General features: G+C 46.9%; 1 protein-coding gene and 1 pseudogene across 2 annotated transcripts in view; one reads left to right on the forward strand and one right to left on the reverse strand.

The window, feature by feature from the left end:
- The window catches only part of Znf707 (zinc finger protein 707), a 10398-nt gene extending 2949 nt beyond the window's left edge, over window positions 1–7449 (reverse strand). The window contains exons 1-3 of one of the 2 annotated variants that reach the window (XM_023723919.1): window positions 7288–7449; window positions 1537–1699; window positions 1167–1280 (exon numbers count right to left, since the gene is read on the reverse strand). In XM_023723919.1, the coding sequence (XP_023579687.1) occupies window positions 1167–1280; window positions 1537–1672 (250 nt within the window). In that variant the 5' untranslated portion in view covers window positions 1673–1699; window positions 7288–7449. Of the gene's footprint in view, window positions 1–1166; window positions 1281–1536; window positions 1700–2424; window positions 2466–7287 lie in introns of those variants that run through there. The other variant, XM_023723918.1, reaches the window with a different exon arrangement.
- On the forward strand, window positions 6640–6722 carry LOC111818848 (annotated as a pseudogene).
- Window positions 7450–15198: the final 7749 nt, after the last annotated feature.

The raw sequence follows: 15198 nt of genomic DNA on the forward strand, positions 1-15198 counted from the left end.
GCTTGCCAGGCAAGCACTTATTCTACTGAGCCATCTCCCCGGCCGGAAAAACTACTAAATGTTAAATCAATATAATTAGGGAGTTACTCCAAAATAGTGGCATGAGTTATAAGAAAATGTGTTTACAGCAGAGTCAAACTGAAACTCTTAATACTGGAACACTTAAAATAAACTCAGTTCAAATGCTCACCCAACTGGACAACAGCTAGAGAGACCCTGCTGTGAACAGCACAGTAAAGTACTGTATGCTGGCTGAAATAGCCCAATAGCACATATTCATGTGTATCCACCTAGTACAACTGAACTAAGAGAACATTCTCTAAACTTGCACGTGGCCACCAGCAGGCCTGCCCTGCTGAAAGCAGAGCTCCACAATACAGACCACTCACCGCTGAGCTACATGCTGCCCCAACTGAGGACCTGATGTGCTCCCCACCTTGTGGCTACACATAATCCAGGGACCACCCAGCCTGACTCAAGACATACAGCTGCTTGATCCCACTTGTGTGGGGATGTGCGGGAAAAAATAAAACCCGGGACTGGAGTGTGGCTATATAGCAGAGCACTGGCCTACCACACAAAAAGTCATGCATTCTGTCGCTATACTGCAGAACAAAAGAAAAAAGCCAAAGAACTCACATGGTCACTACGGAGACCACCACCTCACGTAACTGAGGGAGGGACCAATACTATGCAATGAAGAACCTCCCCAAAGCCACATGCTTGGAGACCCTCACTGAGAACAGGTGTATCGGGCCTTAGGCATCAGACACCTTCCTCAGAATCATAGAGACATCCCTTTCTGCATCCCTAAGCCACCCCAGGCCCTGCACACATCTGTCCTAGTGGTGTTCCCAGCAGGAAAGTGGCTGCTGCCACCGACATTTCTCCCGTTTCCTTTCCCTCCCCTCCTCTCCTTTCCTGGTAGCCCAGGCTGGCCTCAAACTTGTGGTGATCCTCCCACCTCAGCCTCTCAAGTACTGGGATTTCAGGCTTGCACTCCACACCTGACCCATGTGCTTCTAAAGTCCCTCATGCGGACCCAGTTTCAGGTCCCTCTCCTGGGAGGAGAAGAAGGGACCCTTGGTTGGGGCTATGTGCCCGGTATGCCCTGGAGGTTGTGGGGATGAACCAGCCAAGCCCAAGCCAGACCCCATGGTGCTCACCTGGGCAGGAGTCACTCTGTGATTCCTGAAGCTCAGCACTCTCACAGTCCTCAACCCACAGCTCATCCCACTGCTCCAGGTGAGAGACAAGGTTGGGTCTGGGGCCGCAAAATCCTTCTCAAAAGAGAGAAAAAGTGTTTTATTTATGCAGAAGACAAAGTGCAGGGTATGGCTCAGGCTAGCTCTAGGTCAGCACAATGTGAACCAAATAGCCAGATTATTCTTAAGAGATTCCTGGCAAAGCTCCTAGGAGACAGACAGGACAGGACAGGAAGGAGAAGAGAGTCTAGACACCAGCATCCTATCTCGGTGTGGACCAGACTGGGTGCAGGAAGGAGCCCGAGCTTCTGAGCCCTGCATGCAACCTCACCCAGTGCCACCAGGCTCCTGAAATTGTCCAGCATCACGTTCCGGTAGAGGGTCTTCTGCCTGAGGCTGAGACACTCCCACTCTTCCTTGGAGAAGTACACGGCCACATCCTCGAAGGTCACTGGCAACTGAAACATGCATGGCGGCTCCAGGACTAGCTGCTCCTGAGAGAGGGTGAGAGACAGAGGTGCTGAAACCCAGCATCCACAGAGGGAGAGGGTGAGGGCAGGTGATTCCAAGGAGGAAAATTCCAAGAAGCCCACAATGAAGTACAGCAAAGGCACCGGTTATGGACAAGACGTCTGTGTCCCCAAATTCAAATGGGGCCGTATCCCCCAGCCTGACTGTACTGGAAATGAGGTCTCTAAAGAAGGAAGCAAGGTTAAAAGAGCTCCGATGGTAACATAGTCTCCTAGGAAAGCAGAGGCCTCCCTGGCTCTCTGCCTCACATAAGGACACGGTGAAAGACTAGAAACTAGCTCTCACTAGAAACTGAACATGCTTGCAGATTGATCTTAGACTTGGAGCCCCAGAACAGGGAAGTGAACAACTTCTGTTTAGTCTGCCCAGATTGGTACTTGGGGGGGGGGGTGTAATCCTGGGAATCAAACTCAGAAGCTTGTGCTTGCCAGGCAAGCACTGTGCCACTCAGCCATCTCCCTGGCGGTATTTTGTTTTTATAAACCTAAGCAGCACTTAAAAGACTCAAACATACTTTCCAAGCTTCCTATCACACCTATTCTGCTCATAATGTATGTGAATTAGATTCTTTCTTTTTTCTTTCTTCCCTATGAACAGAACAAGCAAAAAGGCAGACCAGAGCAGGAAGCCCCCATGTCCGTGCTGGAGCCTGAGGGTCTAGTGGGGCAGAGGGAGGCTGCAGGCTCACCTGGGACTCATCCATGGGAACAGCAGTAGCTGCCCACACTGGGGAAATACAGGTGCCAGAAGCAGCTGGTCTGGGGACACAAAGAATATGATCATGAGCAGCTGGCCTAGGAACCCACCTAACCAACCTGCAATTCCAGGGAGTTCAGGAAAAACCAGTGATGCCCCCTCCACACGGCTATAGTACACACAGAGCCAGGGAGGTGCTCAGAGCGCACAAGGCTCTGGAACACCAAGATGCAAGTGTCACCCGGCACTAGGTGAGGATGAGACCAGCTACTTCCAGCTGAAAGCTAACAGCTGGGCTGCAGACATGCCATTAGAGCACTTGGGACTAAAACCCAACAGAGGAACTGGGGTTCTAGGCAGGCAAAGCTGGCTATTCCCAAAACACTAGGCATGAAAAATGTCCCAGGCACTTTCTCACCAGAGGCCACAGTCAACCTCCCTCCTGCTCCATGGGGCAGCCCCAGAAACACATTAGTCTCTACTGAGTTTCTGAGTGGGCCAGGTGCTCCCCTAACCTGCTGCAGGGATGCTTCTGCCCCAGGCTGTCTCTCCAGGGAAGCCGAACTCCCAGGATACAGGCGAGGCCAGTCCCAAGTCACACAAAAAAGAAGCTTCAGGAAAAGTCTACACCTTATTACCACATCAGAGATGAAAAGAGGTAGTCTCATCACTAATCCTGGGCATAGCAGGAGTCCCCTAAATGGACATGATGAACAACTTTGTGCTGACAAACTCAGCAATGTCATGAAATGGACAAACGCTCTGAAAATGACAAGGCAAAGGAAGTCCAGGCTCCACCTGTTACACTTTCCAGTGATGTCAGCACAGCCCTGAACCCCAAACCTTAATTTTCTAGAATAGCCCGATCTCTCTCACAAAGACACAGACATTCTTAAAACATCAGGATGCCAAGCCCAGATATATATAAAAGAATTCTATATCACAATCATTCCAAGAACACAAAGCTGTTTTATTCTTCATTGGCTGGAGCTGGTGACTGCAAGTTTGGGAGGCCCAGCCCTGCAGCAGACTGCCCAGCCAGCTCCTGCTCAGTGGAGCTACCTGTACCCACCACCTCTCATTAACACTATCTCTTCTTCCTCCAGATACCTATAGTTACACCTAACTGTTCAATGTTTTTATACATCTTCCAACTTGCAGCTTGTAGGGTTCCAGCTTATCATGGCTGTAGCCATCTTGGACATAAGATGGCATTTTTGTCTGTTGATTGACCCTGGAATTAAGACAGTCCTCAGTGTGGTATGCAAACCAAGACACCCACTATTTCTTAAGTGACATTTGACATGACAATGGTTTTTGGAAAAGGCCAGGTATATTCTGGTTAAACATGGCCCACCATTGTCCAGTTCAGCATATAAACACCTTCCTTCTAGCTCAGAATGCAGGGAGTCTCTTGTCCTGCAGCTGCCCAGATAGGCTTCTGTCAATAAACTGCATTTTTCCTTTCAAGACCATGGTATCAACTTTAACCACAATGATCACCTATTATGGCTTCTATCTAGTGGTCCTCCAAAGCCTGATGGGGCTCTTGGGAGGTGGCTGGGATTCTGCTGTGTGATACTAGATCAGCCCAGTGATTAGTTAGCATAGTTCTGGGTGTGGGTGATGGATTTACTCAACTGGGAAGACCCACCACTGAGGGGAGGGGGTGGCACCAAGCAATAGGCTGTAGCCTGGGTGGAATAAAAAAGGAAAGAAAGGGTCAGGTGTGGTGGCACACGCCTATAATCCCAGCACTAGGGAGGCTGAGGCAGGAGGATTGCTTCAACTTTGAGACTAGCTTGAATTACATTGCAAGATCTTATCTCAAAAACCTAAAACCTAAGTAATTAAATAAAATTAAAAAAGGAAAGAAGGTTGCTGCTTCCTGCCTGCCACACCATGGTCCTTCTGCCACACTGCACTGCTTTGCAACCAGACTATGGGTTCTATAATCAGTGGGCTAAAATAAACCTATCCTCCTTTAACAAATTTCACTTTTTACTCAGCTGAGTGGTACTTCATTGTTTAAGAATATATACAGGGGCTGGTGAGATGGCTCAGTGGTCTAAAGCACCTACTTAGAACAAGCTAAGCTAAGCAAAGCACAGGGACCGCGGTTCAATCCCCCAGCACCACATGCCAGCCAGCCCCGCCCCCTGGTGGGTTGAGCTGGCCACACACACACAAAATAAATAAATAAATAAATATTTTAAAAAAGAAAAATAAAGAATATATACAAAAGGGCCACAGAGATAGCTCAGCAGAATAAGCACCTGCCTGGCAAGCACAGGGTCCTGAGTTCAATCCCTGATACTGGAAGAAAAAAAAACAAAATACACACAGAAAGCTGGGCTTGGGGGCACGTGCCTGTAATCCCAGCACTCAAGAGTCTAAGGAAAGAGGATTAATTTCAAATTTGAGCTTAACTTGGGCAATTTAGCAAGACTCTGTTCTAAAAATAAAAAGAATAAAAAAGGATGGAAGATGTAGCTCAGTGTGAAGGCCTTGGTTCCATCCCTAGTACCAAAACAAAACAAAACAAAACAACACCCAACCAAACCACTGACCAGATTCCAAGGATGTCAGGAGGTAATATGCCAGGGAATGGGTTAAATTATCACAGCAGGAAGCTGGCCTTAGTGGCATATGCCTGTAATCCCAGCACTTGGGAGGCTGAGGCAGAAGAGTTCAAGGCCAGCCTGGATTACATGGTGAATTCTGGGCCACCTGAGCTACACAGCAAGACCCTGTCTCAAAAACAAATTATCATACCCATGTCTACGTTTTTAGTTCTCTCTAAATTTATCTACAGATTTCACAAACCCATGAAAACACCTTTTAGTAGAAATAAACAGGATAATTATGAATATATATGGAAATGGAAATTGAAAGCACAAGAATAATTTTTGGAAGCAGAGCCTCATTATGTAGTTCAGGGTGACCTTGAACTCACTACATAGTCCAGGGTGGTCTTGAAATTGTGGTAAATCTCCTGCCCCAGCCTCCCAAGTGCTGGGATTACAGGCATGCAACATCATGTCCAGCCACACTATCTGATTCTAACATTACCAATAATAGGGTGTCTCCTCAGGAATTATCCTTGGCAGTTTCTTTGCCTTTCTGAAAGAAAGGCTGCAGTACCACACTAATCTTATGTGGCCTCTTTCTTTTTAAGAAAGGGTCTCACTAAGCAGTTCAGGCTGGCCTTGAGCTCACTTGTCCAGGCTGGTCTTGAACTCACAAGGATCCTCTTGCCTCAGCCTCCAAAAGTGCTGGGATTACAGGCTTGCTCCACCATGCCTGGCTACGTGGCCTCTTCTTTTGCCTGACATTCTAAACAGAAGACCCATCTAAATGGTTAAGATGTCAATTGCTAAGTCTTTTAGAATTACAGAACTCCTATTTGTTGGCCTTTGTAATGCCTCTCTCTAGTCTTTTTTTTTTTTTTTTTAAATGTATGCATGCTTTATTTTATTTTATTTATTTATTTGTGTGTGTGTGTGTGTGTGTGTGTGTGGCCAGCTCAGCCCACCAGGGGGCAGGCTGGCTGGCATGTGGTGCTGGGGATTGAACCGCGGTCCCCGTGCTTTGCTAAGCTTGTTCCAAGTAGGTGCTTTAGACCACTGAGCCATCTCACCAGCCCGTCTCTCTAGTCTTTGATTCTATGTAACAACACAAAACATATAAACTGATGTCAGCTTTCACTGTCAAAAAGCTAGAAGTTTAACTTGGTGTGGTGGTGTAAGACTATAATCCCCAAAACTTGGCAAGCTGAGACAGGTGGTTCATGAATTGAGCCCAGCTTGGGCTCCAAAAGTAGCTAAATCTTATCTTCAAAATTAAAAATAACCCAGGTGTGGTGACACATGCCTGTAATCTCAGCACTCTACAGGCTGAGAAAGGAGTGCTGCAAATTCAAAGCCAGCCTTAACTACATACCAAGAACCTGTCTCAAGAAACCAAAATAAATAAATAAAAAGAAAAAGAAGACTTCGGGAATGTAGCTTAGTGCAAAAGCTCTGAGTTCAATCCCTAGGAACGGCCCCCATACCCAATTATCACATATATCTAAAAAGACCTACAGCCTGAGGACTTTGTGGTGACCCAGCCCTGTCATCCCAGCTACTCAGGGACTTAGACAGGAGGATGACAACTTGGAGGCCAGCCTGGCAACCTAGCCAGACCCTATGTTAAAAACTGTGTGAGCTTTACGCAGTGGCAGTATCACAGCCAATGAAGTGTATCTGAGGTGCGATTACTGCTAATTGAAAAACTGTGTATGGTGGGGGTTCAGCGTACAGCGCTTGCTGGACATGTGTGTGTGAGGCCGCGGGTTCGATCCTCAGCCCGTCAGATGAAAAGCGGGAGGAGGGTTGAGGGGACGACGAAGGATAAAGTCTGCACGACCAAGAGACCTCGCAGCACGCTGACCTCCCGCTCTGCTCCTTTCTGCTCTTTGCGCCCCGCAAAACGGAACTTTGAGGAGAAAACCTGTCCATCTTATTCAAGGCCGGTCCTTGAATGATCATGGTTTCTTCTGCCAATTCTCCTACAAGACCTATTACTCTGCTCCAGCACAGTACCAGCCCTGCACTAGCTCTCGCCGCACACAGCCTTAGATTATTCCGGCAACACACCTACGAAGCTGGAGTAAGCAAGACCGAAACGAGGTGGCACAAAGACACGCAGGCCGAGGGGACAAAATAGAAACAGCCCCTTACATACTGTGCAGCGGGATACGACAGAGGCAGCAATGTAAGTCAAAGGGTAAGATTATTTTTGGCAGAAGAGACGGTCCGGGATGCAGACGGGGGCGAAGGCGGAGGGGGAGGAAAGGACTTCGCCAGCTTACCTGGGGGCCTCACGGAGGCGATGACAAAATTAGAGTCACGGCGCAGCTAGAACCGGGCTTGGACGTCTGAGGAGTAAGGAGTCCCAGAGCCTGATTGGAGCTCTGACGCGCCTGGACAGCCGAGCGCCTGCACGACTTTGGCTCCGCGCGCCTACTTCAACTTCCCGGCGGAAGTGCGCCGCCCAGGAGCCCACTTCCGGCCTCTCTAGGAAGTGCGTCTCGATGGTGCCCGGCCTCCCTAGGCCCCGCCCCCCTGCGCGCACCCGCCCGGAATTTCACCCTGCGCTGGCTTCGAGCGCGCGCGTCTTGCCAGGCAGAAGCGTTGTCCCGCCCGCTGCCGTGGGCCTGCCCTCGTCCTGAGCCAGCTGGGAGCTACTTTGTCCTTTATGCTTAAGGGCAGTTTACGGTCGTGAGTGTACGTGCACTGCAGCCGCAGTGTTTACAAACTTTCGCATGGTTGTCTCGCGAATCTCCGCGACTCTTCATTATGCAAAACAGAAAGGGGGACCCGGGAGACACTAACTCGTCGCTCCCCATTAGCAGGCCTGGCCACACTGTTCTGTTTGAATGATGGGGGCACCAGGTTGGGCTACAAAGGGAATCCCTGCCTCACTCCCAAAGAAAAAAGTTTATTTTAGCTCATGGTTTCGGAGGTTGTTGTCTAGTCCGGGGTGGTGTGGTTCCGAAGCAGAAGAAATAACTTGGTGGAAGGATATGGCAGAAGAAAGCCACTTGCCTCATGACAGCCAGGAAACCAAGAGAGACTGAAATTCAGGGAGAAAGGGACTGGAAACCAGGTAAAGTCCTGAGGATCACATTTCCATGACCCCACTCCCTTCAGCTTGTCCTCTTCTTCTATTTCCGTCACCTCCTCAAAATGTGATCAAATTATGAACTCATCAATGGATGAATCCACTTCTGCAAGCCCTCCTGATCCAATGTCATCCCCTAAAGCCCATCAGATGACAACCCAGCCTTTGGCACATGAGTCTGGGGGAATAAAGTGTTTCAAATCCAATTCAGAACATGGGATTTCTTCCCTGTGTAAGGATACACAGTATTGCATTGTATGGCTAGACCATGTTTTGTGCATCTGCTCGGGCTATTGACAGCCGCTGGAGCCACTGTGATGTCAAATTTGATTCTAAGCATCTCGGGGGCCTGGCCCTAGCTCAGTCCTTTAAGTGGCTGCTTCCACAAAGCTGTCAGCCTCAGGTTGCTGGAGTTCAAACCTCACAACTCTCCCGCTGGCCAAAAGTGCCCTGAAGGCATTCGAGGAACAAAAAAAAAAAAAAAAAAAAAAAAAAATCCTGATTCTAAGCATCTCAGCTGATTTCATTTGCATTGCAAGAATTTGGGAACAGGGCTGGGGAGATAGCTCAGTAGAATAAGTGCTTGCCTAGCAAGTTCAAGGTCATGAGTTCAATCCCCAGTACCGCCAAAAAAAAAAAAAAAAAAAAAAAAAGAATTGGGGAACACTTCATTTCATAAAATAGATTCCTAATTCCTTTTTTTTTTTTCAGAACCAGTGATTGAAATCATGCCCTTGTGCTTGCCAGGGAAGCGCTATATTTCATAAAACAGAACAAATGTTCTGATGATCTGAGCGGAGTTTGGTTTTATAGATAAAGGTTAAAAATGAAAGCAGAAAAAAAAAAAAAACAAGAGCAGATTCATCTTGGTCGTGCTGTTTGTTTGTTGGCAGGGTCTTGCTTCATTGTGCAGGCTGCCCTTGAACTTACTATGTACCCCAGGCTGGCCTTGAGCTTACCTTGATCCTCTGTCTCTGCCTTGAAAGTGCAGGGATTATAGGTGTGCACCACCAAGCCCAGATTTTTACTTTTACTTTTTTTCTCATATTCATTTCAGGCTGGGGAGATGGCTCAGTGGAATAAGCGCTTCCCTGGCAAGCAGAAGGGCCTGAGTTCAATCCCCGGTTCCGCAAAAAAAAAAAAAAAAAAAAAAAAAAAAAAAAAAAAAAGTGGTAAGCTCATATTCATTTCAATGTTACTTTCCTCCTAAGTCAGAAACAAGGAAACAGACAATAGAAAAAATAGCTATCAAATACTCCAAGTTTTTTTTGATAAGGATTAAAGGTGCAGGACTTTATTATGGCCATTCAGAAGCATTCTTGTGATTTTTCAAAATGTCAGGTTAGCCCAACGTGGTGGTGTGAGCCTGTGATCCCAGCACTTGGAAGGCTGAGGCAGAAGGCTTGTTGAGAGTTTGAGACCAGCCTGGGCTACAAAGTGAGCTCAAGGCCAGCCTGAGCTGCACAGTAAGACCTTGTCTCAAAAAGGCAAAATAATAATCATAGTAATAATAATAATAGCAGCTTGGCTTCAGTGTAGTGGTATGTACACTATAGTGGGACTTCAGTGTGATAACATCATTTTTATTTTTAATCAGATCTGCGAAGGCCAAGTGTAGGAGTCTAGTGTCTCCTGTAGGTCTCCTGTAATTTTTATTTAATAGTGAATCATGCTGCTGTGTACAAAGGAATAGGATTATCTGTCTTTTGGGGGGTATGGTTTGGTTGCTTTTGGTTGCTTTGAGATAGAGTTTTGCTGTTTACTTCAGGATGGCTTTGAACTGTTTAATCCAAACTGGCCTCAAACTCAGCAATCCTGCCTCAGCCTCCCAAGTGCTGGGATTATAGTCTTGTACCACCATGCCCAGCTTATGACTGTCTCTTGAAGTACTGCTTTCACTTCTTCTGGGTATAATAAATCCAGAAATGGAATCACATATGGTAATTCTATATTAAACCATATCATTTTCCATAATGGTACCATTTATGCTCCTGGCACAGCGCACAAGGGTTCCCACTCTTTCACATGTTTATCAACACTTGTTATTCTTCTGTTTGGGTGTTTTGGTTTCTCTCTTTTGCTTTGTTTGGTTTTTCAACAGAAGTCATCCTAACATGCGAAATGGTAGCTTACAGTGGTATTGATTTGCATTTTTTCCGAGAGTGATATTTGTAAGAAATAAAGACATAAAGTAGTGTATTTTCAGGATAAGGTGTTTACCTCTGAACAGGAAAACTACTATTAGCCTGCAAACATGACTGTGTAGGAGTGACAGGTACTTTTTGTTCTTGTTCATTGTACACTTTGAACTTCATGACAGCTTTATCAACTTCATGTTCTTATTCATCATCCAACATATAACCTTTAGCTCTGTGCTAATAACTAGTAGGTGTCTGTAAACATTTGGAAAGTAAATACACAGCTAATAACTTACTGCTCATTTGAATGACAGGGAGTGACACATGCAAGGGCAGGAGAGAGCACTAGGGACAAAAGGAGTAGGGATCTTGCTTGTGTATGATAATAAGGGGTGCTCATGCACAGAATAACAGTGGGACACCATCAGGGAGGCAGGGAGACAGGCACTAAGAGATTCAGAGAGATGGAAAGGGTTTGGTTCTTGATTTATTCTTTTTTTTTTTTTTTTGGTGGAACCAGGGATTGAACTCAGGCCCTTGTGCTTGCCAGGCAAGTGCTTATTCTACTGAGCTATCTCCCAGGCCCCTCTTGATTTATTCTTATTCTGTTAGAAAGCCAATGGAACTGGCTGTGTGCCACATACCTATAATGGGAGGCTGAGACAGGATGACTTCAAATTGTTTTCTTTCTTTTTCTTCTTCAGGAGAGGGTCTCAGGGCCAGCCAAATAGCTCAGTGGATTAAAGCACCTGCTTAGGCAGACACAGGAGCCGGGGTTCAATCCATGGGCCTGCCATGCTGGCCCCACCCCCGGGGCACGCTGAGAAGGTGATTGAGACTGGGCATGGTGGCACACGCCTGGAGTCCTAGCACTTGGGAGGCTATAAGTAGGAGGGTCACTATGAGTGCAATCTACATAATGAGACCCTGTAGACCTGTAATAAATAGAGGGGAAAAAAACAGAGAGAGAGGGTCTCACTATGTGGTTCAGGCTGGCCTTGGATTTGCTATGGAGTCCAGGCTGACCTCAAACTCATGGAGATCTTCCTGCCTCAACCTCCCAAGTGCTGGGGTTACAGGCATGTGCCACAAAGCCTGGCATAAATAGAATGAAATAGAGTACGTAATGGATTTACATTTGAGCAGTCACTGCGCATGGTTGCTCAGAACTCTGTGTAAGCTACTATCACCTGTCACACCACTCAGGCTGCTGGGGCTCAATTCTCAGTGATCACATGGTAGGGCAGCACCCACTAATAAACTGCCCAGAAAACCTAAGGGAAAACATGGCGGAGGCAGCAGGGGTGTGGAGGTGGCTGACTGCACAGGGACACAGGCTGGTAAAGTCTCATGGCCTCTGTCTTAGGGCTAGCCAGGAGATAGGGGCTACATGGTGATCTGAACAAGTCTAATATAGAGCTCTATGTGTCACAACAGAATGATCTAGAGTGCTTATGAGGACCCACAGGCTAAGGGCTGAGGCTGTGGGGAGGACCCATGGTGTGTTTGCAGAGGTATTTGGGGGCACTGTGGTCACATCTAGCTAGAGCCCGGCCATGCCATGGCTCTAGTCAATGGGCAACACACTCATGTGGCAGGCCAAGGACAGCAAACCGGAACACTCTGGGATGTTCCAGTGGGCTGTGAATGGGGTACCCGGCCAGTGGAGCATCTGCAAAATGGCTGGGAAGGGCCTGGACAGCACTGGGACTCGCTGAGCACACAGCACTTGGAAACCACAGGCAGCCTGCAGGAGTGGCAGCAGAGGAACCCAAGTGGAAAGCAGGGCACCTTTGCCTGCAGTGTCCCTCTGGCACCCTCTGCTGACACATTTTAACATTATAAACTATAATCTCAGGACTCAGGAGGCTGAGGCAGGAGGCTACTTGAAGTTCAAGTCAGCCTGAATTACATTGGGAGATTCTGTCTTTTTCTTTTTTTTGGAGTACCGGGGATTGAACTCAGGAGTCTACTGAGTCTACTGAGCTATCTCCCTGGCCTGAGATTCTGTCTTAAACAAAACAAAACAAAACAAAAAACTTCAAGAGCCCAGCTCCATTTCACTGGGCAAGCAGCTAACCATACATTCACGATTGGGAGACAGTATGTGGACAGCTGGAGTTTCCAGCTCAGCTGGGCAGTGGCGCCCTACCCTAACATTCAGCCTCCACTCCCCTAAGCATTCTTGGATGGTGTACAGTGACAGTCACCTTGATTGCCTTGAGAGCTGCCTAAGGGACTGGGTAGGTCATAGCAGAATAACCTTGGGGACTATATCTGATCCTTGCTCCTTTCTCTGCCACTTACCCTTGTGCTCTGCTTCCGGGTTGCCATGAGGTTTGTTAAGGTTTGTATCTAGTTGTCCCACCAAAAGTCTCATGTACATCATGGGGCGGTCGTGGCTCAAGGGGCGGGGCCAGAGAACCAGGGCGGGGCTTGAGGGGCGGGGCCAGAGAGGCACAAACCGTTAAGCTGACAGCATGCACCTCCCTACCCCACCTCCAGGCCTCTCTTGAAGGCATGGAGCGGATCATCCTGGACACAGCCAGGTCAGCGCCCCAGCCTCTCTTTCAGACTGTAGCGCGGGGACAGCAGTGTCTGGGGGTCTTGCTGTGTAATTCAGGCTGCTTTAAACTATGAAACCTCCAGTAATTGTGAGCTAAATAAACCTTTCCTCTATGAATAACTACTGTGAAGACAACAATATGCAATGTATTAATTATTGTAACTGTCCTACTAACCTGCTTTGAAACTGTCTCATTGCTATTTCTTTCTCAATAAAATTAATTTAAAAAAAATAAAAATAAACAAACCTTTCCTTCCCTCATTTTGAGTGTTGGGCATTTGTCTCAGTAACAAGAGAAGAGTAACTAAGACACGGAAGTGACTCCAAACCTGTTAGATGTCAGATGTGCCTGGTTTCTCCTGATACGAAACAATGGATTCAAGGACAAAGGAGGTTAAGAGTAGGATACGTTTATTGAGAGAAAGCTCCTGGGACAGAAGGGGTCCCAAAAGCGGGTGACCAGAGACTCTTTGTCCAGAGGTAATTTATACACAGAATTACATCTTGGGTAACCACAGGTCAAACTACAATCAACATGGGATTACAAGTGTAGTCGTTTAGCTATTAATCCAATAAGGAAGTGAGGCACATAGGAAGGGCATATGGTGTACGTTGTTAACTTTAGCTTATCTTTTTCAACTTCTACTAGTTAAAAAAAAAAAAAAGGCATTCTTGGGAAAAGATGGGCACGTAGGTCAGGGTGTTCTGGTCACCCACCTATGTGTTTGACCCACTAGCTGGGCTCACTGGACCAGGTGGTACCAATTAGGGCTCCATCACAAGCTGCGGCACATCACTAGGAAAGCTGGAGGTTTGGCTCACTTCAGATTTGTCTCCAGCTACAATAGTGATGTATCTCACCTTTTGCACTGACTCTCTTGCTGGCCCTATCCCTTTCTGACTGCCTACTAACTTCTGTCTTAGCTGTCTACAGTAAGGTGAACAGCGGGCTGTCCTCCGCCACGGCTGCCATGTTTGTTTTCGAGCCAGCTGATTGTGGACTGAAACCTGACTCTGATGACCCCCAATAAACCTTCTCCTCCTTTGTCAGGTATTTTATCCCAGCTATAGAGCGCTGCCATCTACAGAAAATTGGTTCTCAGAACTGGGCATGTTCCTGGGACTGTATCTGACCATATAGTTCAGAAGCCTTTGGAAACAGTTTGTAGGAGGAGTTCAAAAAAGTTTGAAGAATCACATTGGACAAAGCCTAGAAGGCTGGAAGCAGACCTTGGCAGGCAGTTCTGGTGGGAGATCAGACCAAAATGCTGAGAGGAGCGCAGGCGGTAAGGACTGTGCTTGCCACAGGAGACCGTGTATAAAAGACTAATGTCATGGGTGGTTGAAGAATTTACCAAGGTGACATTAAGAGGAAGAGAAAAGGGGCAGTAGGACAGTTTCCAAGACAGGAATGAGATCAGTAGGATGGAGACAGGGGCCTCTATAAGGATGTGGGGAAAGTATAGCAGATGTAGTTATCTTAGTATCTTTTTTTGCTGGGCATTGTGGCACACTCCTGTAATCCCAGCACTCAGGAGGCAGAGGCAGGGGGATGACGTTTCAGCCAAGTCTGGGCAACTTAAGTGATTGAGACCCTGATGTAAAAAGCGGGGAAGGAGCTGGGCTATGTGTATAGTTCAGTGTGAAGGTCCTGAGTTCAGTCTCCAGTACATTACTTTAATGGAAGGTTCTGAAGAACTTTATTCAAATAACTCATTTATCTGAAATAATTCCTTGAACGATAAGAAATTACCAAAATTGGGACAAGAAAAAATCTGAACAATACTTTATTAATTAAAGAAATTGACTCTGAAATTTTAAAGAAATCTTCCCACAATTAAAAGTCCTAAGGTTTCACTGTGGGAATCAAACAGTTCAGGAAGAAATCTACCATTATTACACAAACAACTCCAGTGTGGATAATGTTTTGGAAAGTAACATTATGTTAGTATCAAAATAATGCAAACTAAGAAGCTACTTTATCACATCTAGTGAAAATTTTAAGATAAGCCCAGTGGCTGGGGATATAGCTCAGCAGCACAGTACTTGCCTGGTAAGCACAAGGTCCCATGTTCAATGCCCAGTACTAAAACAAACAAGCACAGTGGCATGTGTTTATAATTCCAGCACTTGGGAGGCTGAGGCAGAAGGATCACAAGTTTGATTCTAACCAAGCCTAAATGAGACCCTTTTTCAAAAACATTAAAAACAAAACAAAAATGGCAGGAAATGAAATTCAGTGGCAGGGCGGTGACCTAGCGCGGTGGTTTCCGCGCTGGGCTCTGGAGCGGGAGGTCACCAGTTTGCGCCCCCGTCCCGACTCTTTCTATTGGGCTGGTGAGATGGCTCAGTGGTCTAAAGCACCTACTTAGAACAAGCTTAGCAAAGCACAGGG

Source organism: Octodon degus, unplaced genomic scaffold, assembly GCF_000260255.1.
Source record: "Octodon degus isolate 3935 unplaced genomic scaffold, OctDeg1.0 scaffold00104, whole genome shotgun sequence".
NCBI classification, from domain to species: Eukaryota; Metazoa; Chordata; class Mammalia; order Rodentia; family Octodontidae; genus Octodon; species Octodon degus.